At 37.8% G+C, this 25,846-nt stretch overlaps 1 protein-coding gene across 2 annotated transcripts; it reads left to right on the top strand.

Moving 5' to 3' along the window:
• Positions 1 to 1,380: 1,380 nt before the first annotated feature.
• Positions 1,381 to 23,892, top strand: col2a1a (collagen, type II, alpha 1a). Of its 2 annotated transcripts, XM_079637487.1 has the most exons (54): positions 1,381 to 1,646; positions 3,734 to 3,943; positions 5,342 to 5,358; positions 5,464 to 5,496; positions 5,597 to 5,629; positions 5,855 to 5,908; positions 6,113 to 6,214; positions 6,305 to 6,382; positions 7,097 to 7,141; positions 7,299 to 7,352; positions 7,571 to 7,624; positions 7,723 to 7,776; positions 7,902 to 7,955; positions 8,039 to 8,092; positions 9,197 to 9,241; positions 9,357 to 9,410; positions 9,525 to 9,569; positions 9,905 to 9,958; positions 10,080 to 10,178; positions 10,311 to 10,355; positions 10,524 to 10,622; positions 10,727 to 10,780; positions 10,910 to 11,017; positions 11,105 to 11,158; positions 11,247 to 11,345; positions 11,520 to 11,573; positions 12,175 to 12,273; positions 12,387 to 12,440; positions 12,540 to 12,593; positions 12,716 to 12,769; positions 12,888 to 12,941; positions 13,051 to 13,095; positions 13,211 to 13,309; positions 14,281 to 14,388; positions 14,509 to 14,562; positions 14,661 to 14,714; positions 14,814 to 14,867; positions 15,032 to 15,085; positions 15,753 to 15,860; positions 16,121 to 16,174; positions 16,307 to 16,360; positions 16,490 to 16,651; positions 16,772 to 16,879; positions 17,302 to 17,409; positions 17,581 to 17,634; positions 18,017 to 18,124; positions 18,618 to 18,671; positions 19,022 to 19,129; positions 19,230 to 19,283; positions 19,391 to 19,498; positions 19,593 to 19,881; positions 20,953 to 21,140; positions 21,549 to 21,791; positions 22,393 to 23,892. In XM_079637487.1, exons 1-54 carry the CDS (start codon positions 1,553 to 1,555, stop codon positions 22,537 to 22,539), a joined length of 4,476 nt encoding a protein of 1,491 aa, XP_079493613.1. In that variant the 5' UTR covers positions 1,381 to 1,552; the 3' UTR covers positions 22,540 to 23,892. The 2 variants fall into 2 exon arrangements, with proteins under 2 accessions (XP_079493613.1, XP_079493614.1); XM_079637488.1 differs by lacking the exon at positions 3,734 to 3,943.
• The last annotated feature ends 1,954 nt before the right edge of the window (positions 23,893 to 25,846 follow it).

The raw sequence follows: 25,846 nt of genomic DNA, 5'->3' as shown, positions 1-25,846 counted from the left end.
TTCCCACAGTGGGATAAATGATATGGTAGATGTTTTATTGTGATTGAATTGAGGAACAGTTACATAAAGGAACTAAACTGGGGAAGACACAACATAAATACATCTGTGATGGACAATTCTTGTTTTAGCAAAAAAACAAGTCCACCTTTAAAAGCATGCCACTTTACAGTTATATTATGTTCAAAAGATCATATTTATTCAACAGATGTGAAGAATTTCAGAGAGAAATGATATATGTGAAGTGTTATTTTAGTCTCATTCATATACTGTTATATATTTTAATTTTAATTTTAGATTTGCAAATTTTAACTTAAGTTTCAGTTTATGTGCTTTTGTAATTTTTGTTGGTTCTTTTTTACAGTTATATTTTTTTTGTAATTTTAGTATTTTAACATTTAATTCTTATTTATTTATGTATTTCAGTTATTTACCATGGCAACATTTCTCATTTTCATTTAAGTTTATATATTTTTTCAGCTTTCTTTCCGTTATAGAAAATAATGTAAGCTTAGTTTAGATTTAGTCCAGTTGTGCCAAGTTGTGTAGGTTACTTGATTATTAGTTGATAAAGTTGGCACAAGTTTAAGTCAGAATTGTGAATTTAAAACAAAACGTTTTTTGTTGTTGTTTCAAAGCTGCAATTCACAGTGATTTGTGGGGAAATCCATAATCAGCATGTTCATACATAAGAATGTTGGTATCCAGACAGTTGACAGTAGCCATTGATTTCCGAAGTATTTTTTTCCTACTATGGAAGTCAATGTCTACTGTCAACTGTCTGGATACCAACATTCTATAAAATAACTTATTTTGCGTTCAACAGTAGAAAGAAACTCATACAGGTTTGGAATAACTTGAGGTTGAGTAAGTGATGCGAAAATGTTCATTTTTGGGTGACCTATCACTTTAATAACCTCTTGCAAGAATATGGAAGTAAAATTGAAAATCCAAACTCTATATATCTGCTGCATCAGGTATGAACACCCATGGTTATTATAGGCTACTCGCAGATTTTGATACATAACATTATCTTGGGGATTCAATGGTCATGTGCAGCCTGGTGGGTCAAAATCTTTGAAACAATGAATGTATTTTGGTTCTCCAAGTCTCTTTTCTGAGCAAAGGCCATTCTGATGCACTTTAATACAAAGGCACAGGGAGAAAGCCCTCCACTTGCCAGGAAAGGGCAACGAGGGGAGGGGGGTAGATGGGTTTGGATGGAATTGTTCTTGAGACAGAGGAGTGGCAGAGTTTTTTTCCTCTTCTTTCTCAATGGGGTGGGGTGGGCTGGGGGGCTGATATGGCTCGAATTTCAGCGCTCATGGGGGTCGGGGTTGGACTCACGTTTTGGGATAAACTAAGATTCATAAATGCGCCAGTGAACATAAAACCGCGGAGCTCTGACTAACGCGGTGGGTTCTGTCTGTGTGTGCCTGGCGTCGGATCCTCCCAAACACATCCACTTCCACACTCCCCGCGAGCACAGAGCTGCCGCTCCGCCGGGTCTTCGGCGACTTTCACCCTTGAGGACCTGCATGTCTAATCTTTAGACATGTTCAGATTAGTGGATTCACGGACTCTCCTGCTACTTGTAGCAACGCAATGCGTTTTGCTATCCCTTGTAAGATGTCAACAAGAAGATGACCGTAAGTTGGATTTTTTCAAATTGAAATTCAAACTATTCTGCTAAAAAATTGTACAGTGTTGCCATGGTGACTTGAGAGGAAAGTTTGGAATTGACCTGTTTGGCTTGCGCGTTTCACCTCTGAATTGTGGGATGCCTTTGCTCATTGTAATTACAATCTTATCATTGTAAATTATAAGACCTGAAGTATATGCAGTATGCAAGTCTAAGTCTGCATATATTCAAAGTTTGAACGCAGTCTACACTGCAAACAAGTGATGCGACGCACCAGAGCCTTCTGGTTTTCGCGCGTCAGTCACGCGCAGTCGAGACAGAATGACAGATGCTGACGTTGCGCGACAGGTTAACGCACTAAAACGCGTGTTTTTATTAGTTTTCTACGTTTAAAATTAAAGAACAAAACAGTTATATTATGTATGCATATAATCATTTTTGTTTTTACGTATGTATGCGTTTTACAAACGTTTGCAAGAGGTTACTAGCAACAATACGCTGCTCGAGCACTTTCCGCTGGATAGGATCAGTGTCATGGTACAGTGAATAAACATTTCCTTCTCTAATTACTTATTAGCCTACTTTACTATAGATTTCCACATATATGACAAAAAATGTGTCTGATATAAAAGTTTTAAAATAGTTGACATCGATTGCGTCCACAAAATTAAGCTAGGCTACTAACAGAAAAAAGCAAACTCCCTAAAAGTCGCTGAACAATTATATAATTTCTTGGTTGTAATGCTAGAAAAAGTTCTAAGTTGATAAAGCAAACTTGCTTTCAATACTAGCCAATCTTCAATATGTGTTTAAAGTGCGGATGAAATATTGACAATCTTTGTCCTCTGCCAGATTCTGCCAGTCTCGATCTGAGGAACCCTAAATGATACCTAAAGTGTGTATATATATATATATATATATATATATGTATAGTGTAGAGAAGAGGGTTATTGTGTAATCATTTCAGCATTATTAGGACTGATCTATATATATAGGCCATTAATATCCACTAGTGACAGAGCTGTTTAACCCAAGATTAGGAGCAAAGGTTTCTACAAGGGTTCAAACGGTGCACCATTAGCACATGTGCAAAGTGTTTTGAAACCAAAAAATATTTCGGGTTTAGTTCAGGGGATTTAGCCTTGATTAAAGGAGATTTGGGGAACTAGGTTTGGTGGGTGGAAGGGGAGAGGGTTTCTGGAATGTTGCTGGAATGACCAAAACATCACTGACAACCTCAAAGGGACACAAGCATCTTGGAATGAGAACGATTATGAACATTATGATTATGATATTTGGTAAACTTTGAAGCAATAGAAGAAAAATCACCTAGATGATGATATTCTTATGCTCTTACTGGGAACAAGGAACTGTTCATTACACTGAACGCTTGTTTAGGCTGGCCTATATTTGCATCCAAGAAAAGTGGATTTTCCATATTTACAGAATTAAACTGCTATAATTGCCTTATTCATGTACATTAGGGCTGCTGGGAGTTAAAGTCAAATTACACTTTCATATGAATATTAGAAAAGCAGACAAGTCAAGGCGTTCTGTGTGTGTGAGGGCTGTACTTCCTTACCCACGAGGGTGTTTTTGCCCTGGTGGTAAGTGAGACCATTAGATCCAGATGGAGCTTTCGAGATGCGTGTGTTTGCATAAGGCACCAGGCTGTCAATGCAGCCCTGTCTGTGTTTGAGAAAGCCCCATTCATGGCTAGTTTAGTAGATTTGGGGTTCAGTTACAAATCCACAGACTACAGGAGCGCACATTTCACACCAGGGTGTCAGATATGCTCCCTGCAAATATTGCTAGCTAGTGTTGTAGTGAATGTATAATCATAATGTAACCAGATGTCAGCCACGAGTTGGACACAAATTAGAATATATATATATATATATAATAGAACATATTTTACATATATTATATAAAATATATTCTAAAATATTTCTAAATGATAATTAATAGGAAGCCCTTACAACTTGCTTTTTTCAGGAAGCTTTTTTTATTATTTTAGAATGCTTGAAGATGTGTCGCTCACCTGTCTCTTACCCCCATGCACTCCATTCTGTCGCCCCCTTCTGGTGGCTGCAGAGGAAGAGTTAGGCAGCTGCATCCAAGATGGCCAGCAGTATGCAGACCATACTGTATGGAAGCCAGAACCATGCCGTGTCTGCGTGTGCGACTCTGGGGCAGTGCTGTGTGACGAGGTCATCTGTGAGGACCTGAGAGACTGTGCCAATCCCATCATTCCAATCGGAGAGTGCTGTCCCATCTGCCCAGCTGAAACCGACGAGCCTATCGGTCCGCTCTCTGCTTATACCTCTTTTTGCTTATCATACCTGTCCCGCTAGCTGTCTGCTCTGAGTTCTGTAACTATGGCAACAGTCTCACATACCACTAGACTACAGCCTATTCAAGTTGGTCATGTGATTGGGTTCAGAACTCAAAGCAACATTCAAAGGGGAAGAAAGCAACACTTTTAAGTTTTACGTTTGCTGTCTATGGCTAAAATGGGCCCACTTTACATTGACTTTCAAAGTAGGTTGTTTTTTTAAAGAAAAGAACATTATCTTTCCACCAGTTTGCTGTGGAATCTATGATTTTTAGATAAGATATTTGGTCGATACTACAAAAAAGGAAATTTACAATTAATTACAATGAATTATACTACAAATAAGTACTCAACAAATAAGCTTTGAGCTAACTTATTTATACTTTAGTCTCATAATACTTTATTTATATTCAGAGGACGATTTGTCTTTCTTCTATAATATAATAGCATTAAACTATATTTATACATAAGTAGTTCAAATAAATCGATATGAAATAGAAAAAAAATGAAAGTGGACTCACCTTGGCCATAGACTGTTTTAGTTCGGAAAAGCTGAAAACAAGATTCTTTGAATCAGAAGTCATACCTATTTCAAAACAACCCAATTAACGAAAAATTTAGAAGTGTTCTTTTAACTTTTTAATGCACTTTCTGTTCATTTTCACAAAATGTGTTTTTTGCTTCTCTACAGATATACACAATAACAAGATGAACATAGTTGTCAAAAACAAAAAAAAAGTTTTACCTAAACATTTTAATATACTCTCTCACTGTAATCAGATCATGGCACTGATACAGAAAGAGTTTTCTTTAAATATTTATTAAAATGTTTTTCATTTAATTTACTGAGCAGCATATAGCCTAAAAATGCTTCTAATATTAAACTATAATAATGTTTTAAACTGATCCTCAGCTTGCACCTTAATATTCTGCTTTTAACAATTTAACCGATGCAGATTGGGAAGAGAATGATGCTGTTTTGGTACACGGCCTAGTGGGGTGCCGTTGAGTCTGAATTTTTTAGCTATGTAGTTTCAGAAGGGAATTAGCTGTTCATTAGTTCTTACAGTAACACTGAGTGTCTGACTGGTTTACCGTCCTCATTAGGAGTCAGAATCAGCTGAATACTTCATTCACAGTCGTTTTTTTCCTGACCCTTTTGTGACCCCTAGTTTTTTGATAATGAGCTTGCAGTGTTGGAGACCGACGTTATGACTCCAGACAGACAGTTATTCTGCAACATTGGTTCTTATATAGCTATATTTTTTGAATACTTGCTAATTGAAAGAATGTATACATAGAATTCCTTCTGTGTCTAACTGTCAATCTTTATTATTTTCCCTTCATCCTATGACCTGATTCAACAGAGTCAATTGGTGCAAAGGTGAGGTCTTGACATGACTTATTCACTTATCAAGGTCGTTATTTAAGAAATACCTGATATTCTTAAGGTTTAGGTCTTAAATAAGTTCTTTCTTACTGTCCACAGGGACAGAAAGGAGAACCAGGCGATATTGCAGATGTAAGTCACTTCACAAGTAAACAACTTAGTGTTTTAGAATCATTTCACCAAATTTAAAAACTGGAGTTGCTAAATAATATTTATTTATTTGTTTCTGTAGGTAGTTGGACCAAGAGGACCTGCTGGCCCAATGGTGAGATTATAAACACACTTTGGTTGTAGATTTCCGAATCATTTGTAATGCCGCGTTGCGTTTCTCCACTAGGTGGCTCTCCTGTACGTTTATTTGCCTATTGTTGCAACTTTTTTCCCAGAGTTCTTGAGTTCACTTCAGAGATTGTAGATAAATTGTTTATTGTAGATCAATTATCTACAACTTTTCTTTTTGACGTTTTTTTCTTTCTTTCTGGGATTTTAGGGACCCCCAGGAGAGCAAGGAACACGTGGTGAGAAAGGACCTAAGGGTGAGAAGGTAAGACATTTTTCCTTTTCAAACTTTTTTTTCTCAGACTTGTTAGGTAAAGTGATGTCAAACCTTATTAGCAGTTATTGCGGGTACATTTAGGGGGCAGTGGACACACTCTGCAGGAAGCTGTCATGTGAAAAGGCTTTAGTTAATCTGTTCACTCTCTTTTCTTTTCCACTCATATGCCCTGTTTTCCCTCCCTCCTCTTAGGGAAATATCGGCCCAAGAGGGAGAGATGGCGAGCCTGGTACACCTGGAAACCCAGGACCCTCTGGACCCCCTGGGCCACCAGGACCTAATGGACTCGGAGGAGTACGTCTCTCCTTTTCCTTCATCTGCTTGCTAAATTTGTGTCTGCCTCTTTCTGGGTTACTGTAAGTGTGTTTTTCGGTGTGTGTGCAGAACTTTGCTGCTCAGATGGCTGGTGGTTTTGATGAGAAGGCAGGAGGTGCTCAGATGGGTGTGATGCAGGGACCAATGGTGAGAAAAAACAGTGTTCCCACGCTGAAAACATATATGTATGAAATAACTATTAAAACATGGCATACGTTACATCACATCTGTTTTAAATTCATTTGGAATTAATCTCACATCAAGTCAAATTTTAAAGTACTCAATTTGGCTTGGCTAATATGGAACTTTAACAATATGTCAGATCAAGACAAATATTCATAGTTATTATAGTATATCGTATTTTTATTCACAAACTGCCCCCTTGTGGAATGGTCTGGATAGACATAAGCTGCATTTTGAACATACAAATAAATAAATAAAATAAAATAATGCAAAAAACATGCACAAATGAATAAAACACCTGACATTTCAATATTTAGGATTGAGATGAGCATAGGCCTCTATTTAAGGAAACATACTGAACAATATAAGGAGAGTCAAATCTGTTTCCTGTTTTCTGATCATTAGTGCGTCCTGCTGACAATAGCCTTTTCAAATGGAGGCTTCATTTCTATAGTGCTTCATGGATTCAAAGCTTGTAACATATGAACATATACCCACAATAAATGTGGTTACGAAAAATTAAATTACACATAATGAAACAAATAATGAATTTTATTAGACTTCGACCAGCTTTGAAACATAATCTATAAATAAATGGAAAATACAACACTCTCATGCTGTTTTTGTTTATCTGGGTCAAAGTGGCCAATCTGCATTTAACTTTATATTTTTCTACAGGGTCCAATGGGTCCCCGTGGTCCTCCCGGTCCCTCTGGAGCACCTGTAAGTAAATGCACAATCATTCATGTTCATATAATCATTTCATATTCCCAATTTATTGAAAAATAACAGAAGCTACCATTGATGAGACAGATGAGTAAATGTTAGCAACCACCAACGCCAACTCCTAACCCCACACTGTCATTTATTTCCATTCCAGGGCCCACAAGGTTTCCAAGGCAACCCTGGAGAGACTGGTGAACCCGGCCCTGCTGTGAGTGTCCCAAATCTTGCTGGTTTAGAGCACAAGCCTACATATATTACACATTCATATACACATTTATATACCCACTTACATATTACATGGCTCACACAGATGACACATTCATATGTACATTGACAATGACATGGCTTTACAGACAGCAATGGTAAAGTCTATTTACTAGGACACAATGCAAGTTTAATTAACTTTTAACAACTGGTTTATTTTAGGGTGCCCTTGGACCCCGTGGCCCATCTGGGCCCCCTGGAAAAGCCGGAAGTGATGTGAGTAATTTTTGCCACTGGCTTTGATATTCAACCTATTCCAAATAGTGAAACTTGACAGATATTAACTAATAAGTCTATGCCCGTTCTCTTTCCAGGGTGAGGCTGGCAAACATGGCAAACCTGGTGAGCGTGGACCCACAGGGCCTCAGGTAAACAGCCAGCATGCAACAGTTTTGGTCACTTGTTAGAATTCTGATAATGGTCATACAATCTTATATAATACAATTTTTACAAAGATGCAACATAATCGAGTGTTTTTTTTGTTTTTTTACAGGGAGCCCGTGGATTCCCCGGAACTCCTGGCCTTCCTGGAATCAAGGGACACAGAGTGAGTTTCAGTAGAGACTGGAGTCATTTTTTTCTCTGTTTGTTTATTTCTGTATCTATTAACATCTTTGAATGTGTTTGTAGGGTCACCCAGGTATTGATGGAGCTAAAGGAGAGTCCGGTGCTGCAGGTGCTAAGGTACAGCAACATAAAAAACAGTCAGTTTTTAGCCAAAACACCCAACTCTTACAGATGAACTCACATATAAAAGTCACATACACTGTCTATAGTTACATACTGCAAAGTGATGTACACTACCATTCAAACGTTTGTGGTCAGTACATAACACATGGTCTATAATCATATTTGACAAACAGCATGTAAGAATATACTGCACACGGGTTCTGCACATCAGAATTCTAACAGACATTCAATTGATGTAGTTGTAAGGTATTACTGTTTGCTTTGGAACAATATACATTATTAAACAATTACATGTATTATTTAATGTAATATTTAATAGATTTTCTAATGATATTTTATATGATAAATATGTTTTAAACTATAAAAAACTACTATAAAGACTCCGGACCTTTGAGAGACTGAGGATATAATAACTCAATAATGATACAAATATTTCCCCTATTAAAATGTTTCCTGCTCATTTACACCAAACTCTTACAAATAAACTATGTAAAAGTCTATAATCATTTCTGACAAACGGAACATATATAATGGAACAATGTCACACTTTATATTAGACGTCTTTGACTATTATGTACTTACATCAAAATATAAGTACAATGTACTTATTGTGTTCATATTGTATTGCAAAACACTTTTGCTGCTATTGAGGTGGGATACTGGTTAGTTTAGGGACACTTTTGGTGGTATGGGTTGGTTTAAGGTTGGGTTAAAAGGGAAGTGAAGGGAAGGGTTAACAGTGTAATTAGTTGTAATTACAGAAAAGAGTTACAGATGTAATTACATGAAAGTAATAATAATAATAGAAGTACAATGTAAAAACATGTATGTACATAATAAGTGCATTGTATCAAATTATTATTTTAAATGTTAGTACATAGTAAAGAGTATAATTTAATTTATTTGAATTTATTTTATATATAAAGATATTTCAAACTACAAAGACTCTGAGATACTCCTAAATACACCAGACCAATGTTAAGAAACATTGAGGAACATGTTACCTGCGCAGATGCTAAATGGGCTTATTCATTTGACTAATTTCTGAGCAAATTATGCAACAGGAAGGTCTAATCAATCTCCTCTCTTTTCCTCCAGGGTGAGGCAGGTTCTAACGGTGAGAGTGGTGCTCCTGGACCAATGGTGAGTACCTGAAGTCAGAAATGGCCTGATGATTCAATAGATGTACCGGTAGTTTTCTGACACTGAAATAGTGCATCTTACTCTCTCCATCCTATTTTCTTTTTTTGTCTGTCAGGGTCCACGTGGTCTGCCCGGTGAGAGAGGTCGTCCTGGTGCAACTGGTTCTGCTGTAAGTGAACACTCAGATAACTGGCCTAATTAAGAATACTATATATGATAAAAATGTGTGTAGCTGATGGTGGCTTCAAACTATAATGATTCTGCTGCTTATGTCTGTCCATAGGGTGCCCGTGGTAATGATGGTCTGCCTGGTCCCGCTGGTCCTCCTGTAAGTGCATTTCCTTACTTCCTCAAGTGCAAGTTCTCACATAATTTGGATTTACATTATTAATGCTATGGCTAATGCTAACTAATTGTAAACCCATATGGGTTATATAGAGATATCAAGATGGACAATTGTCGAAATATATATTGATTAAACTTGATAGCAAATTATTTCAAACAATATTTAATTAAATTATTTCAGCATTAATAATATATTCAAAAAAATCAGAAAGTGTGCATCATCCACTTACAAATCAAAGATTAACATTAAAGAGATGTGTAGGGTGCACAAGAAATAAGCATGCCTCTTTGATAATTTGTTGATGTTTTTGTCCTTAGGGTCCTGTTGGTCCTGCTGGTGCTCCAGGTTTCCCTGGATCTCCTGGTTCTAAGGTAAAATACCTGTCATCTACAGCACTTCACTGTGAATTCCTTCCCATTCTGAAATGTAAACATTTTAAGTTTAAGAAATACCATTAGCCTTGACAATGAGATGCGATCTTTACTCCTGCAGGGTGAAGCTGGTCCCACTGGAGCTCGTGGACCTGAGGGCGCACAAGGACCCCGTGGAGAGGGCGGAACTCCTGGATCACCTGGACCTTCTGGTGCATCTGTGAGTAAACTTACAGATAATATTACAAGCAAAATATTTGATTTTTTGTCATTGTATACAATATATTTAATACTTTGGATTTCAATTGTTACAATGAGTTTTTAAATATTACATGTTTACTATTTATTATAGGGTAACCCTGGTACTGATGGTATTCCTGGAGCTAAAGGATCTGCTGTGAGTATATCCACATCATTTGTAATTTTCTTTCACTAGTTTCTCTGTAATAAAATAAAAATTAAGTTTTTTTTAGCATACAATTTTTCATGTCAACTTTAACACTCTGGTCACACTGTTGCAGTGGATCTAATGTAAACAATAATTGATTGATTTTCCCCTTTGCAGGGTGCTTCTGGTATTGCTGGTGCCCCTGGTTTCCCAGGACCCCGTGGCCCGCCCGGACCTCAGGGAGCTACTGGACCTCTTGGGCCTAAGGGACAATCTGTACGTAATCATATTCTGAACCAATTTAAAAAAGCTCTCAGTATTTCTCAGACATCTTTTAATTATTTAATATACTTATTGAAAACACTATTGTATTTATACAGGGAGACCCTGGTATTCCAGGATTTAAAGGCGAGGCTGGACCCAAGGGAGAGCGTGTAAGTAACCAACGTCATACTTATCATCATGTCCTTTCTATTGTATCCGCTTTAAAGGCTGTTGACCATAACAATCATATGAAATATTGTAGCAAACTAATCAGGCATATTTTTCTCTTAATTGCACAGGGTGTTTTAGGACCTCAGGGATCCCCTGGGCCATCTGGAGAGGAAGGAAAGAGAGGACCAAGAGGAGAGCCTGGTTCTGCCGGACCTCTCGGACCCCCTGGAGAGAGAGTATGTATCATATCCTAATTAGTTTTACTGATTCACAGAATGATAAAGAACCACACTAATAAGTCCATATGTGTTCTTCCTCATTAGGGAGCTCCAGGTAACCGCGGATTCCCTGGTCAGGATGGTCTAGCTGGAGCAAAGGTTGGTGATTTAGACTCATAGTTACTCAACTACCCAACACATGAATTTCCTCCTGATTTCTGTACTTAAATGTTCTGTCCTATGATAGGGTGCACCTGGTGATCGTGGTGTTCCAGGTTTGACCGGACCAAAAGGAGGGACTGGAGATCCTGGCCGCACTGGCGAGTCTGGTCTTCCTGGAGCCAGAGTGAGTCATTGTGGTATTTCTTTGATTTATCTGAACACATATAATTCAGGTCAATTTAGATAAAAATAAATGTCTTTACTCAACAGACATTACAATCTAAAATGTAAGCTTTTATGCTTGTTGCTTTAAAGGCTCATTGCATTTTTCCCATTCATCTGTTCCTTCCTCTAACAGGGTCTCACTGGACGCCCTGGTGATGCTGGACCTCAAGGAAAAGTTGGAGCACCTGTGAGTATCTAAACAATTTAAAGCACTTTTATTGTCACTTTAAAAGTAAAGAGTTACAGACTGCAAAGTGATGTACACTGCCATTCAAAAGTTTGTGGTCAGTACGATTTTGTTTTCGTAGATTTTTGAAATATATTTTTATCTAGAGTCTCTAGTCTTTAATTCACACAGCTTCAGAATTAACGATTTTTAAAACATCAGAATCCTGAAAAACATATCACAGCTTCCACAAAGATATTAAGCTGCACAGCTGTTTTCAACATTGATAATAATAAGAAATGTTACTTGAGCACTAAATAAGCATATACAAATTATTTCTGTTGGAATTTTTTTCCAATTTTTCATCACCGGAATAGATAAAATGTTAAAAAATTATTAAAATAGAAAAAAGTTCACAATATTACTGTTTTAATCAAATCAATGCAGCCCTGTTGAGCATTAGAGACTTCTTTAAAAAACAGAAAAAAATCATACAGACTTTTGAACGCTAGTGTATAGTGCAAAATATATTTTGGGTGCAAACGATATTCAGATGCTAATCGTTGCATATCAACATAGTTCAGGGCAAACTTCAGTGCTGAAGATGTTTTATTCATTGTAGGGTTCTGCTGGTGATGATGGACGCCCCGGTCCTCCTGGGCCTCTGGGAGCTCGTGGTCAGCCTGGAGTGATGGGATTCCCTGGACCTAAGGGAGCCAATGTAAGACATTAGAATATTTCTGCAAATTAACTACAAGGGTTCATATTGATGTCCATAAAAGTGGGTTGGAAGTGTATGTGTTGTACTGAAGGGACTGTATCTCTCACACACAGGGTGAACCTGGAAAAACTGGAGAGAAAGGACTTCTTGGAAGGCCTGGTCTTAGAGTAAGTCATGTTCTAACAGACATGCAGATCCAGATTTTTTTCATGCATATTTTTCCAGAAATCCTCAGATTTGTCTCTCTTTGTTTTATCTTCCATTAGGGTTTGCCTGGTAAAGATGGAGAGACTGGAGCTGCTGGTCCACCTGGCCCTGCTGTTAGTATTTTGTCACGTTACTCACAATGCCTCCATTTTTGGAATTAATCAATAATATTAAAATCCAATTTCTAATAATTTCTTGTATTTTTAAATAAATTGCGATTTCCTTATGCTTTAAGGGTGTTGTTGGTGAGAGAGGAGAGCAAGGTCAGCCTGGTCCATCTGGCTTCCAGGTACAGTTTCACAACACAACTAACTGTGAAAGAGGGTTAAAACTGCACTTTTTAAATTAATGAAACAGAAAGAGAGCAATTATCAGTTTAAAAAAACATATTTACTCTTTTTGCACAGGGTCTGCCAGGACCTACTGGAGCCCCCGGAGAGCCTGGTAAACCTGGTGACCAGGTAAGGATGACTTATTTTTTATCACACAAGTATTTATTATTATTCTCTTTTTGTGCTGTTGTGATGTTATTAGTGATTTTAACCATGCTGATTTTCTTCCTCTCTGTAGGGTGTTCCTGGAGAGGGTGGTGCTGCCGGTGTCACTGGACCAAGAGTAAGTTCCTATCCTTAACTAAAAAGATTCCCAATTTCCACTCAATGCAAATCACTACTAATTACTAATTAGTCATTACTTTGCACAAAATAACTCTTGCCTGTGCTTCTCTCAGGGTGAACGTGGTTTCCCTGGTGAGAGAGGAGGTGCTGGCTCTCAGGGTCTCCAGGGACCAAGGGGACTTCCAGGAACTCCCGGAACTGATGGACCTAAGGTCAGACCCAAATCACATCTGACTGAGATTGTGCTCTACTATTCAAAATAAAATCCTTAAACAGTCAAATGAATACATACACTACCATTGGTGGTCTTTTATGCTCACAACGGCTGCATTTATTAAATCAAAAAAAAATTGTAATACAATAAACAGTAATATTGTGAAATACAATAAAAAATTACTATTTTCTATTTTAGTATATTTTATAATCTATATTTTTTTAAATGTAATATATTCCTGTGATGGCAAATCAGAATTTTCAGCATAATTACTCCAGTCTGCAGTGTCACATGATCCTTCAGAAATGATTATAATATGCTGAATTAGTGCTCAAGAAACATTTATTATTATTATCAATGTTGAAAACCGTTGTGCTCCCTAATATTTTTGTGAAAACTGTGACCACAATAATTTTTTTCAGAATTCTTAATGCATATAAAGTTCAGCAGTTAATGAAAAGATCAGTTTATTTGAAATAGATATTTTGTAACAATGTAAAATACTTAACTGTCACCTTCGATCAATTTAATGCATTCTTTAAATTCATTAAATCCATACTTTTACTCCTCCAGTAGTATATTTACATACACATATATAATATATAAATATTTTTTATATACATGAACTGCCTGGAGTTACAGTAACTATGAAATAAATGTACATTTGTTTAGCATTTTTAATGTTTTGCATTTACATTTTTACATTTAAAATGTAGCATTTTAATCTTTAATATTTTGCATTCATTTTACAGCATACCTACCTACATTTTTCAAAGCACAATTTTTTAACTTATAGTTTTATAAATACTCAATAACTTACATCTTATAATAACTCTTTATGAATTTTTGTTTACTTGACAAAAACTACAGAATTTCAATGTGGTCTCAAACTTTTGGACCCCACCCCAACACCCTCAACACAGCTAATCTCTCAAACTCATAATCATGTCTCTGCTTGATTTCCAACAGGGTGCAATTGGACCAGCTGGTGGTGCTGGAGCTCAGGGCCCTCCCGGTCTGCAGGGCATGCCTGGTGAGAGAGGAGCTGTTGGAATATCTGGAGCTAAAGGTGACAGAGTAAGTGTCTTTAGAAATGGTACAACCCATCCTCTCAGTGATTACATTAACTTAATGTCATATTACTTATGAACAGCCTACAAAATTATTGAATGACTTATTGAATGTCACATTTACTAGGGTGACAGTGGAGAAAAAGGACCTGAAGGTGCTCCTGGCAAAGATGGTTCAAGAGTAAGTGCTATACACGTATATACAATGTAAGGAAATAACTCTTTTTTTTTTTTTTTTACTCATTATAAGTAATGATGTTTCTGTCATCTTTTTGTCAGGGTTTGAGTGGTCCAATTGGTCCACCTGGTCCTTCTGGTCCCAATGGCGCAAAGGTGAATGTCTCATCCCTGCTGTGGTCTTCCACCATTGATTGCTTGCTGAAATAATTTGAGGAGATTGTTTAATTCACTATTCTTTTTCTTCTCTCACAGGGTGAAACTGGTGCCCTTGGCCCGAATGGTGCTCCTGGTTCTCGTGGTGCCCCTGTAAGCAAAACATTTGTTACATTTTTATTCAATGTGATTAGTGTAATTCATTAACTAACAACTAGACAGCAAAATTAAGTTCTATTGGAAGTTTTGTCAAGTGTACAGTTTAAAGGTTATCTTCAGTTTTCTTCTTGTTTATTATACTTTTGTCATCATGTTAGGGTGATCGTGGTGAGATTGGTGCACCCGGACCTGCTGGCTTTGCTGGACCCCCTGTAAGTAGAAACACTGTTACAAAATGCCTCAGTTTTTCTGCAGTGATGCAATTGTGATGGAGTATTATAGACTGTTATTTATCATAAAAGATGATTTCCATTATGAATTCATTTAAATAAAAATGGCGTCTAACAAAACATCTTAAAGAAGTAGTAAAAAACAACAAATTAATAATATTGTGAATATAAAGGGATATTCTGTGAGACACGAATGCTAATACAATACAAATATACCCACTAGCACCATTATACATTGTTTTATGCATTCCTTTCAAAATTAAATGTTTTCTGACATGAAAAGGTGGACAGATCTTGGCATTTTAAAGAGCATCATAAAAGGCAAATAAAATGATTAGCAAAACAATGTGCCAATTAATGTCATCATTTTCACATCTATTGAACATTGCACAGATTTGCTACAAAACTCAATACTCTTTAGTTACAATGTACAAAATGTACAATTCTCTGTTGCTACAGTGTAAAAATTATTATTCATAATCTTTTTAATTTTACATTTGTATTTTTTATTTGGCTTTCTCAAATAGCCCAGTGGAAGGTGAAATAATTGATTAGGGAGTGTCAATTTAGTATTTAAACTGAAATTTAGAGCATTCAGTTATGAGAAAACCAAAACTGATAACAACCTTTCATCTCTGTCTCTCCTCAGGGTGCTGATGGCCAGCCTGGAATTAAGGGAGAGCAGGGTGAGTCAGGACAGAAAGGTGATGGTGGATCCCCTGGACCCCAAGGACCATCCGGAGCACCTGGCCCAGTGGTAAGGGTCTTCGCCTCAGCATCTAATGCTACTTTGAGGCATTATCACTTTGCAAATCAGTTTTTCACTGATATTCAATTGATAGAGGCTGTTTTTAGAAAGCAGTATGGTTGTGGTTATTGCCACATGACATTTTTGAAATCTTTGGGATTGTCTGCATATAAAAATTGAGAGTTTAGCATAGTGCATCAACTTTGTGCTGTTTTTACTTGGATGAAATTAGTATACTTGGCTCATCAATGTTCACTGTTTGATTTCAGGGCCCAACTGGTATTACAGGACCCAAAGGAGCACGTGGAGCCCAAGGAGCCCCTGTAAGTTACTAAATAAGTAAATTATTAGCCATGTGTAATAACTTTCCATTTGTTTTTTAATATTTACTTTTGAAAGTAAAGATATTAGACTGCATTGATTTTTCTAAACAAAAATATGTTCCTCCATTGTAGGGTGTCACTGGTTTCCCAGGTGCTGCAGGAAGAGTTGGATCACCTGGCCCCAATGTAAGCCCCTCAAAATCACACACGTTTCTCTGTGGTTCCTCCATAATTAGTTTAAATTGATAGACTAGACTGTATTATTCAAATGTAAAATCGAAATATTTTTTCACCTATTTTTCCATCTCCTCTCAGGGTAACCCTGGTCCTGCTGGCCCTGCAGGTTCTGCTGGTAAGGATGGTCCTAAGGGAGTTCGTGGTGATGCTGGTCCCCCAGGCAGAGCAGGAGATGCTGGACTGCGTGGACCTGCTGGTACACCTGGAGAGAAGGGAGAGTCTGGAGAGGATGGTCCTCCTGTAAGGCTCAGATTCATACATGCCCATTTTAGCACCCAAGGAACATTTGTCTGGTGTATTCAGCTCAATTTTTTTCTTACTGTATTCCTAATTTTTCTTCTCTCGCTATTTCCTGTGTAGGGTCCTGATGGTCCATCTGGCCCTGCTGGTCTTGCTGGTCAGCGTGGTATTGTTGGTTTGCCTGGTCAGCGTGGTGAAAGGGGTTTCCCAGGACTCCCAGGACCCTCTGTAAGTAGATAAACCCACAAGAAACATAATTTCCACTTGAAAATCTCTCATTCTTTTACATTTTAACATAGACTTTACTTTTTATCTATTGGTTTCACAGACAAGGCTTAAGCTAGTCTTAGACTAAAATGCATGTTTGAGCTGCTTTAACTGAAAGCAACTTACACTGACACATCTTAAAATATTTTCTAAGGCACGCTTATAAAAGCTAACTAAGGACTAATTCTGGCTAAATCTAAGCTACAACCAGGCCATTAAGTATTAATATTAAAAATGCCTCTTTTAATGGGCCACTTACATATATTTAGCTTACATATATCTAAAGATTTTTTTTCTCTCAAAATCATTATTAAGTACTGATGGTGATATAATTAGATACTGATGGAATGTCCCTAATCTGACACAAATGATTTGTACCTCAGGGTGAGCCTGGCAAACAGGGAGCATCTGGTTCTTCTGGTGACCGTGGACCTCCTGGCCCTGTAGGACCTCCTGGATTGTCTGGACCTGCTGGCGAGACTGGGCGTGAGGTAAAAAACACATACAGGAAAAACATGATGAAATCAGAACCAAACAAGGCAAAACTACACTGGATTCATCTGACTTAAAAGTAGATCTGAAGTGAAGTTCAGATTCCTTCAATATATATAATACAACCATATCAAGACCAGATCTCACTCATCCGTTCTGTTTGTCTTTAGGGTAACCCTGGATCTGATGGTCCACCTGGTAGAGATGGTGCTACTGGTGTGAAGGTGAGGAAACAAACAAACACATATAATACTTTTTGCATTGCCCGCCCCTCTGATCGTTATAAGTCTAAAAAAGTCTAAAAAATTCCATACAAGTAAACAATATATTACTATTTACCACATACACTGAGGTCCAAAATTCAAGTGAACTTTTTTTGTATTTTCTTTTTCATTTCTAAATTACTGAAAAACTATGAAACATTTATTTTAAAATGACTTATTTAATATATAGTAAATGTGGTTATTTGGCAAAATGTTAAATATTTATTTTTCATTTTAAGTACTTTCTCTGTCTAAAATGTTGGACAAAAATGGTGGCTAGTTCATACACAGATGGATTTCCAGCCAGCTGAAACATGTAATGTGTTTTGTTTGTTCTTCATAGGGTGAGCGTGGTAACACTGGCCCGATTGGCGCTCCCGGAGCTCCTGGTGCCCCTGGTGCTCCTGGCTCCGTTGGTCCAGTTGGCAAACAGGGAGACAGAGGAGAGAATGTGAGTACATAAACTTAAGAAATCTAATTTTCAATAATATAAACATTGTATCTTCTGGATACAAGAATGCATGCCATTTACATCTAGGGGACAGAAACACAAAAGCAGTAATATATTTACTTGCATGACAATTATTGCCACCATTATTCAAATCACCAATGATGACCATTCTGATTACATCAATTTTGACACTCTTTGTTAAAATATCACAATTATCACCATTTTATCTTTGGATAAATTCTACAGGAAGATGCTTTATTTCATTTATGGCCTCATATTTCAATCAACAAAACCCTACTAATTGTCTTAATCAAAACACATTAGTGTTACATCATTTCCCCCAAGAAAAATTACCTGTAAGATGATGTGCAAGAGACCATCCTTATGAAGATTAAAGAGCCAGAACTAAAAATATTTACCAATGTTTACCACTTATATTAAATATAGTATTTTTTATTTATTATGTATGTACCATCTTGTTTACTTTCTTAAGGGCCCACAAGGACCTGCTGGCCCCCCTGGATCGGCTGGAGCTAGAGGCATGGTTGTAAGTACCTATTATTAAGCTTGTAGAACAAAACAGAAAGCTAAAAATACTCAGCTTGAGCTTTTAAATCCTCAAAATAGCCATTTTCAAAATATATTATGCTTACAATATATAGCTAAGAAGAAAATACAGTAAATTGACCAGAAGAGTTCAGTTTCTTACTTCTAAACTCCATTTAGTTAAAATGCAAAAATTGTCCTTCATGTGGTAACATCTAAATTAACTGGTTTAATTCAAGTTAAACATGTTATTAATTTAAAGTCACATTTAAAGTCATTTTTGTGGCTTTACAGTATATCACGTTGTAGTTGCTCACATGTTGCTGGACCTTTTCCATTTCTCTGCATCAGGGACCCCAAGGACCTCGTGGTGATAAGGGTGAGGCAGGAGAAGCTGGAGAAAGAGGTCTGAAGGGACACAGAGGATTCACCGGTCTGCAGGGTCTGCCAGGACCTGCAGTAAGTCTCATTTACAAGTCTTAGTTTTTACAAACAGGCTATAATGGTAAAGTAGTGATATGAGATATGCTAACAACTCTGTTGTGTCTCCTCAAAAAAGGGTTCTCCTGGAGACCAGGGTGCTGCCGGACCTTCTGGACCAAGTGGCGCTAAGGTGAGTGTCTGTTCTTTTGTATTTAACTTGCTGAGAACCACAAATTAGAAACTTCAATGCTCAGATGGATTACTAATGGTGTCTTTAACCCATCTTGTTTGCAATAGGGACCATCCGGACCTGTTGGACCAGCTGGTAAGGACGGTTCTAATGGTCAGCCTGGACCCATTGGACCACCTGGACCTCGTGGACGCTCTGGAGAGTCTGGCCCAAGTGTGAGTGCAGCTGAAATTCACAGACATCATGTTCGATGTTCATATCGAAAAGAATATGTCTTAAATAATTTTTCTTCCTTTCTGCTCTCTTTAGGGTCCACCTGGTAACGCTGGACCTCCTGGTCCTCCTGGTCCCCCTGGCCCTGGCATTGACATGTCCGCCTTCGCTGGGTTGTCTCAGACTGAGAAAGGACCCGATCCTCTGCGTTACATGCGTGCCGACGAGGCCTCCAGCTCTCTTAGACAACATGATGTGGAGGTGGATGCCACATTGAAGTCAATCAACAGCCAGATCGAGGATCTCCGCAGCCCAGATGGCTCCCGCAAGAAACCTGCACGCTCCTGCCGAGACCTGAAACTCTGCCACCCTGAATGGAAGAGCGGTAAGAAATGAAGAAGAAGCGATTCAGAGAAAATTTTACATTAGGAGAATGTTCATATGCATCACGACAGAGCTTCCAAATGCTCAAAACCAGGGGTGTCCAATCCAGTAGTGATGGGTCATTCATGAACCATCCGTTCATTGCGTCTGTCACATGACAAATGAACGAAAGACACGGAAGGTAAAGTAAATATTTATGTTCCCTGTAAAATGTTTTTGGCTGTATTATAATGATTTCTTAATTCAGAATATGATCAAGATTGCGTAGATGTGTTCAGGGAATTTAGCTGTTAAAAGAATAACATTTAAAGCCACTTAAATGAAAGAAATGACTCTCTTGTTTGATCTTGTTCATCAAAATGAACGAATATTCATTCGATCGAGTCAGTAAAATGATTCAAGCTTCCCATCATTACAATCCAGCTCCTGGAGGGCCACTTTCTTTCTGAGTTTAGCTCCAACCCCAATTAAACACACCTGAGCCAGCTAATCGAGTTCTTGCAAGGCATACTAGAAACTTCCAAGCAGATGTGTTGAGGCAAGTTGGGGCTAAACTCTGCAGGACAGTGGCCCCCCAGGACCTAGTTTGGACACCCTGGCTCAAAACAGTCAAACACACTTGCTTGAATGATACTCACTATTACTCACATTCGTTCATTTGAGCAGAGGAGAACTGGCCCTGTGACTGATCCTGGTTTCCCCCATGTACATTTCTGTCACCTGATGGAGTTCATGTTCCTTGGCAACAAAACCTGAACCGAAATGAGCTGAATAACGTCACAATTGTCTTCTGTACAGCTGCTTATAGCTGAATTCAACTTGTTTCATAAATAATTGATGAACTTTACACAGTTATTGAACTGAACTCAACCAACATTGAACTGACATGAACTGAATAATGACTCTGTCTTTTTAGCAGAATTTTAGTTTGTCTCATATTTGATGAAGAATCATCAATGATTCTGTTATTTTTCTGTTTGTTACTATGAAGCTGTTTTGAAACTATTTATATTGTATAAAGCACTATATAAATACAGGTGACTTGACTGGAATGTTTGGTCCCAATCCACAGGTGACTACTGGGTTGATCCTAACCTTGGTAGCAGTGCTGATGCCATCAAAGTGTTCTGTAATATGGAGACCGGAGAGACCTGTGTGAAGCCCAGCACTCCCAAAATCCCACGCAAGAACTGGTGGACCAGTAAGGGCAAGGGGCTGAAGCACGTGTGGTTTGGAGAGAGCATGAATGGTGGATTCCACGTGAGTATAATCCTTTCATTTTGGAGATGTTCACTTTCAATTTTAGTTATGTGACCACAAACAAAACAAAACATAAAAAGAAATCATAAAAAGTCTGTTCAAAGGTTTATGGTACCACAAAAAGGCACATTTGTATTTGATTATGAACAGTTGTTCCAAAGCCAGCCTGAGTCCTTGCAAATTCCAATCTTGTGGAACAGCTGGTTTGGGGAGCTGTTCACAGTTCTGAATTTATTTTGGTCCATGGTGCTGAAAATCAGCAAATCATAAATCAGCAGGGACAAGGAGCTATGCTGAAATACTCCTTCCTTTCCAGTTTGCCATCTATTTTTCTAGTGTTGCATTTAACCTTTCATTGGAATTAATGACCAGTTTAAGTAAAATCATTTATTTACCCTTTTCTAACAGTTCAGCTATGCTGATAGCAGCCAGACTCCTAGTACTACCAGCATCCAGATGAACTTCCTGAGACTGCTGTCTACTGAGGCCACTCAGACCATCACCTACCACTGCAAGAACAGCGTGGCTTACATGGACCAAGCCACAGGAAACCTGAAGAAGGCCGTTTTGCTGCAGGGCTCCAATGATGTGGAGATCAGAGCAGAGGGCAACAGCCGCTTTACATATGGCGTGGTTGAGGATGGCTGCAAGGTGAGTTACACCCTAAAATATACTTTTAATGACATTTGAATGAAATAAATTAAATTATATACACTATTGTTTCAAAAGTTTAGGGTCAGTAATCTTTTTTCTAAAGAATATCAATACTTTTATTCATCAAGGAAGCACCAAATTGATTAGAAATTACAGTAAAGATATTTATAATGTTAGAAAACATTATTTTAAATAAATGCTGTTCTTTTGAACTTTCTTTTCATCAAAGAATCCTAGAAAACATATCATGGTTTCCACAAATACATTAAGCCGCTCAACTGCATTCAAAATTGATAATTATATATAATTGATGATAATAATAATAACAATAAATGTTACTTGAGCACAAAATTAGCATATTAGAGTGATTTCTGAAGGATCATATGACACCGAAGACTGGAGTAATGATGCTGAAAATTCAGCTTTGCCATCACAGGAATAAATAAAAATTTTAAATGTATTAAAATAGAAAACACTTATTTTAAATTGTAATATTTCTTTTGCAGGCTTCTTTAAAAATTAAAATAAAATTGTGTTGACCCCAAATAAAATAATAAAATATTTACACTACTTACATGGCTTTTCTGCTGTCTTACAGAAGCACACTGGTCAGTGGGCCAAGACTGTGATTGAGTACAAAACTCAGAAGACATCCAGGCTGCCCATCGTGGACATTGCTCCAATGGACATCGGAGGAGCAGATCAGGAGTTTGGAGTGGACATTGGTGCAGTCTGCTTCTTGTAAAAAAACAAAACAAAAACATATGTGGATTGAGATAAGACATGGAAAAATACCAATGACGAGCAATAACTGTGAGGATGCAATACACTCTCCAAATAACGAAATATGGAAGAAAAGAAAAGAAAAGAAATCTGAAAATTGACGAAAGTTTTTTTTCTCTAAAACACAAAAAGTCGTGCTGTCCATGTTTAGTGTGCAGGAAAACCATCGCTAAATGGGATTGCCCCAAATAGTCTCTCCCTCTGAAATCCAGCCATGTTTCCCTCAAGTCCTCAGTGCAGTGCCTCCTCCTGACGGGAGCCAAGAGGGGGACAGAACAAGTGAGCGCAACAAGAAGAAAAAGAGATTCAATGAAAGACAGAAACATGGCTTGATGTCATCACATCCTGCAGAGGGTGGGTGGGTGATGCTGTACAGCGTCATGGCTGGATACCACAGTTGTCCCTCCCACTAAGAAAACAGCCATGCCCAGTCCCACTTCACCCCTCCTTCTGCCTCTTGACTGTGACTCAGAAAACATCACATTATGCAAGATTTTGTGAAATGTTAAACCTGAGGAGGGATTAAGTTTATATTTACTGTGTATAATAACAAAAAAAAAATCTTGATTCAGTCTTTACTGAAGCAGCCAGATCTATATATTTTCACAAATATGTGTTTGTGTGTGTGAGCATGTGCCTATACACACCTACAATTTTTTGGGGAAAGTGCAGTTCCATTTCTTTCTTTATTTTTTATTTTTTTTGTAAATCAATATTTTTTTCTCATGATCGCCCAAACAAGGAAGTTTTGGTCCCTTAACATAACAGCAAAAAAGAAAAAAAATCAAATAAATTTGGAAAACATTTCTATTTTTTGTTTATTTGCATGATCTTCATTTATCAAGAAAAGCTACCTCACACAGGAAAAAAACAAAGTTAAAATCTGGATGTGAACGAAAGCAGCATGGGGTTCGAGAAACGTCAGGAAGACACCCCGGCACGGCTCAGTCCATCTTCAGAAGGTGCTATTAGTATTGATCTATCAGTCAGTATTTCCCAGAATTCCCAGACCATCCCACTCCCTAACTAGCCTCATTCAACACACACAGCCTGCTCAGAGGATGCGGAACTATGCGGGATGATCAAAAGACAGAGGGACTCTTTTGGCAATACCGGAATTTTGCTCCCAAAGGATCGCCGTAGCACTGAGCAGGATGTGTGTGTGTATGAGGGTGTGTATATTTTTGTTATAATTAATATTATTATGATCTTGGTCTTTTTTTGTTTGTTTGTTCTCTGTTTGGTTCTGGTTTTGTTACGATTTTAATTAATGTAAATTGAAAATAAAGGAAAAAACAAGGAATTATGAAGTCAGATTTTAATTGTGTTTTTAATCTTCATGAGCACAACATGTTAAATGTATGGATTTGGAGTACAAAACTATAGTTGTATCGCTTGTTTGTATTAGTTTGTGTGTGTGTGTGTACTGTATATTTGTGAATTATTTTAAAATAGAAGCACACAGGGTAGCAGACATAAAGGCTTCTACAAGTACTCAGCATAAATGAGTACACCCTGTCCGAAAGGCCCTAAATTAAGCAAATACTGCGCCTTTACGTAGAAGACATATTAGCGTTCCTTGAAGATATTAATTAATTAATTAGTTACATTAATATATCGCTTTTCTGGGTACTCAAAGTGCTTTACATGGAAGGGGGAATTTCCTCAACCACCACCAATGTTCAGCATCCACCTGGATGATGCGACGGCAGCCATATTGCACCAGAACGCCCACCACACACCAGAGACAGAGACAGGAGAGACAGAGTGATGAAGCCAATCAGTGTATGGGGATGATTAGGAGGCCATGATGGACAGATGCCACTGGTCAAGTTTGGCCAGGATGCCGGGGTTACAACCCTGCTCTTTCGAAAGACATCCTGGGATTTTTAATGACCACAGAGAGTCAGGATCTCGGTTTTATGTCTCATCCGAAGGACGGTGCTCTTTGACAGTATAGAGTCCCCTTCACTACACTAGGGTGTTAGGACCCACACAGACCACAGGGTGAGTGCCCCCTGCTGGCCTCACTAACACCTCTTCCAGCAGCAACCTGGTTTTCCCAGGAGGTCTTCCATCCAGGTACTGACCAGGCTCAACCCTTTAGCTTCAGTGGGCAACCAGTATTGGGCTACAGGGTGATATGGCTGCTGGCTATATAAGATATAATGTTCCAGCAAGTCTGGTTGATCAAATACTATGTCAACATTAATCAGGAAGATTTTCTTATCAAATTTATAAAATGTTGTGTTGCAAAAATTAGTACACCCTCCTGAAAATAAATATTTTCAAGTCAGGCAATTTTTAATCAACATGTATGTTGAACCAAACATTTAAATATACGAGTAATTTCTCGACAAATAAAAGCATATTGAATCATTCACAAACTTGCTGACAACAAGGCAACCACGTAGGAGAGAAATATCAGAAGGCTTATTTCTTTGTACAAAAGAGGACAAAGGTAAAAGAGGATTGCCAAAGCAATATTTTAGGTGTGAAAATATGGCAAAAGTTAGACAGAAACTCTGCTTTCCGTCGAGGTCCTGATTACTCTGTCTGTGTTTATTCCGAGATAACAACTGGCTGGATGTAGATTATCCCTTACATGTTTTGTGTGACATTCCAATTTTGCCCATAAGATAAATTTGCAACTTGACCCCTCAGGTTTTTGAGCCAGGTTTGATTAACTTCCAAAAGACATTTTTTTAAAGGTTTTGGCATTTGATGATTCAGTTCCCCGATTATTTTTAGGTACAAAATTAATAGTGCCCCAAGGCCGTCACCTTTTGCCGTTCTGAAGCAAAATTATGTTGTTTAGCCTATATGATTAATTTGTGCAGAATCAAGGAGTTTTTTCGTGCGGGTGGTTGGGACAATCCATCCAAAATTGTACAAAATATTGTCAACCCAACTGAAGAGATTTTGCATTTAATGAGATGTGTATTATATATAGGTCTATTTAAAATGTTAATCTTTTGTGAAAATTACTGGAACTCTCAGTGCACTCAATGGAATCTGTGTAGCACAGGGTTGCCAGGTCTGCAATTTATGAAACACAAGCCCGGTTTCACAGACAAGGCTTAGATTAAGCCAGGAGTAGGCCATTAAATTAGGACATTTAAGTAGCTTTTACAAAAGTGTCTTAGAAAATAAAAACATTACTGTGTGCATCTTGAGACAAAACAATGGTACTGACATATTTTAAGATTGCTCTTAGTTAAAACCGCTCAAACATGCATTTTCGGTTTAGGCCTAAACTTTGTCTGTGA

The sequence above is a fragment of the Phoxinus phoxinus genome, assembly GCF_949152265.1.
Source record: "Phoxinus phoxinus genome assembly, chromosome: 15".
NCBI lineage: Eukaryota > Metazoa > Chordata > Actinopteri > Cypriniformes > Leuciscidae > Phoxinus > Phoxinus phoxinus.
The sequence above is the reverse complement of the archived record's forward strand: the minus strand, read 5'-3'. Positions and strand labels throughout refer to the sequence as shown.

What these genes read in the sequence shown, in the direction of transcription:
- col2a1a (XM_079637487.1), top strand. Translation starts at nt 1,553, where the DNA reads ATGTTCAGATTAGTGGATTCACGGACTCTCCTGCTACTTGTAGCAACG. An exon ending in CTGGAATCAAGGGACACAGA is followed by an intron (nt 7,956 to 8,038) that starts GTGAGTTTCAGT and finishes ATGTGTTTGTAG; the next exon opens with GGTCACCCAGGTATTGATGG. An exon ending in CTGGAGAGTCTGGCCCAAGT is followed by an intron (nt 19,499 to 19,592) that starts GTGAGTGCAGCT and finishes TGCTCTCTTTAG; the next exon opens with GGTCCACCTGGTAACGCTGG.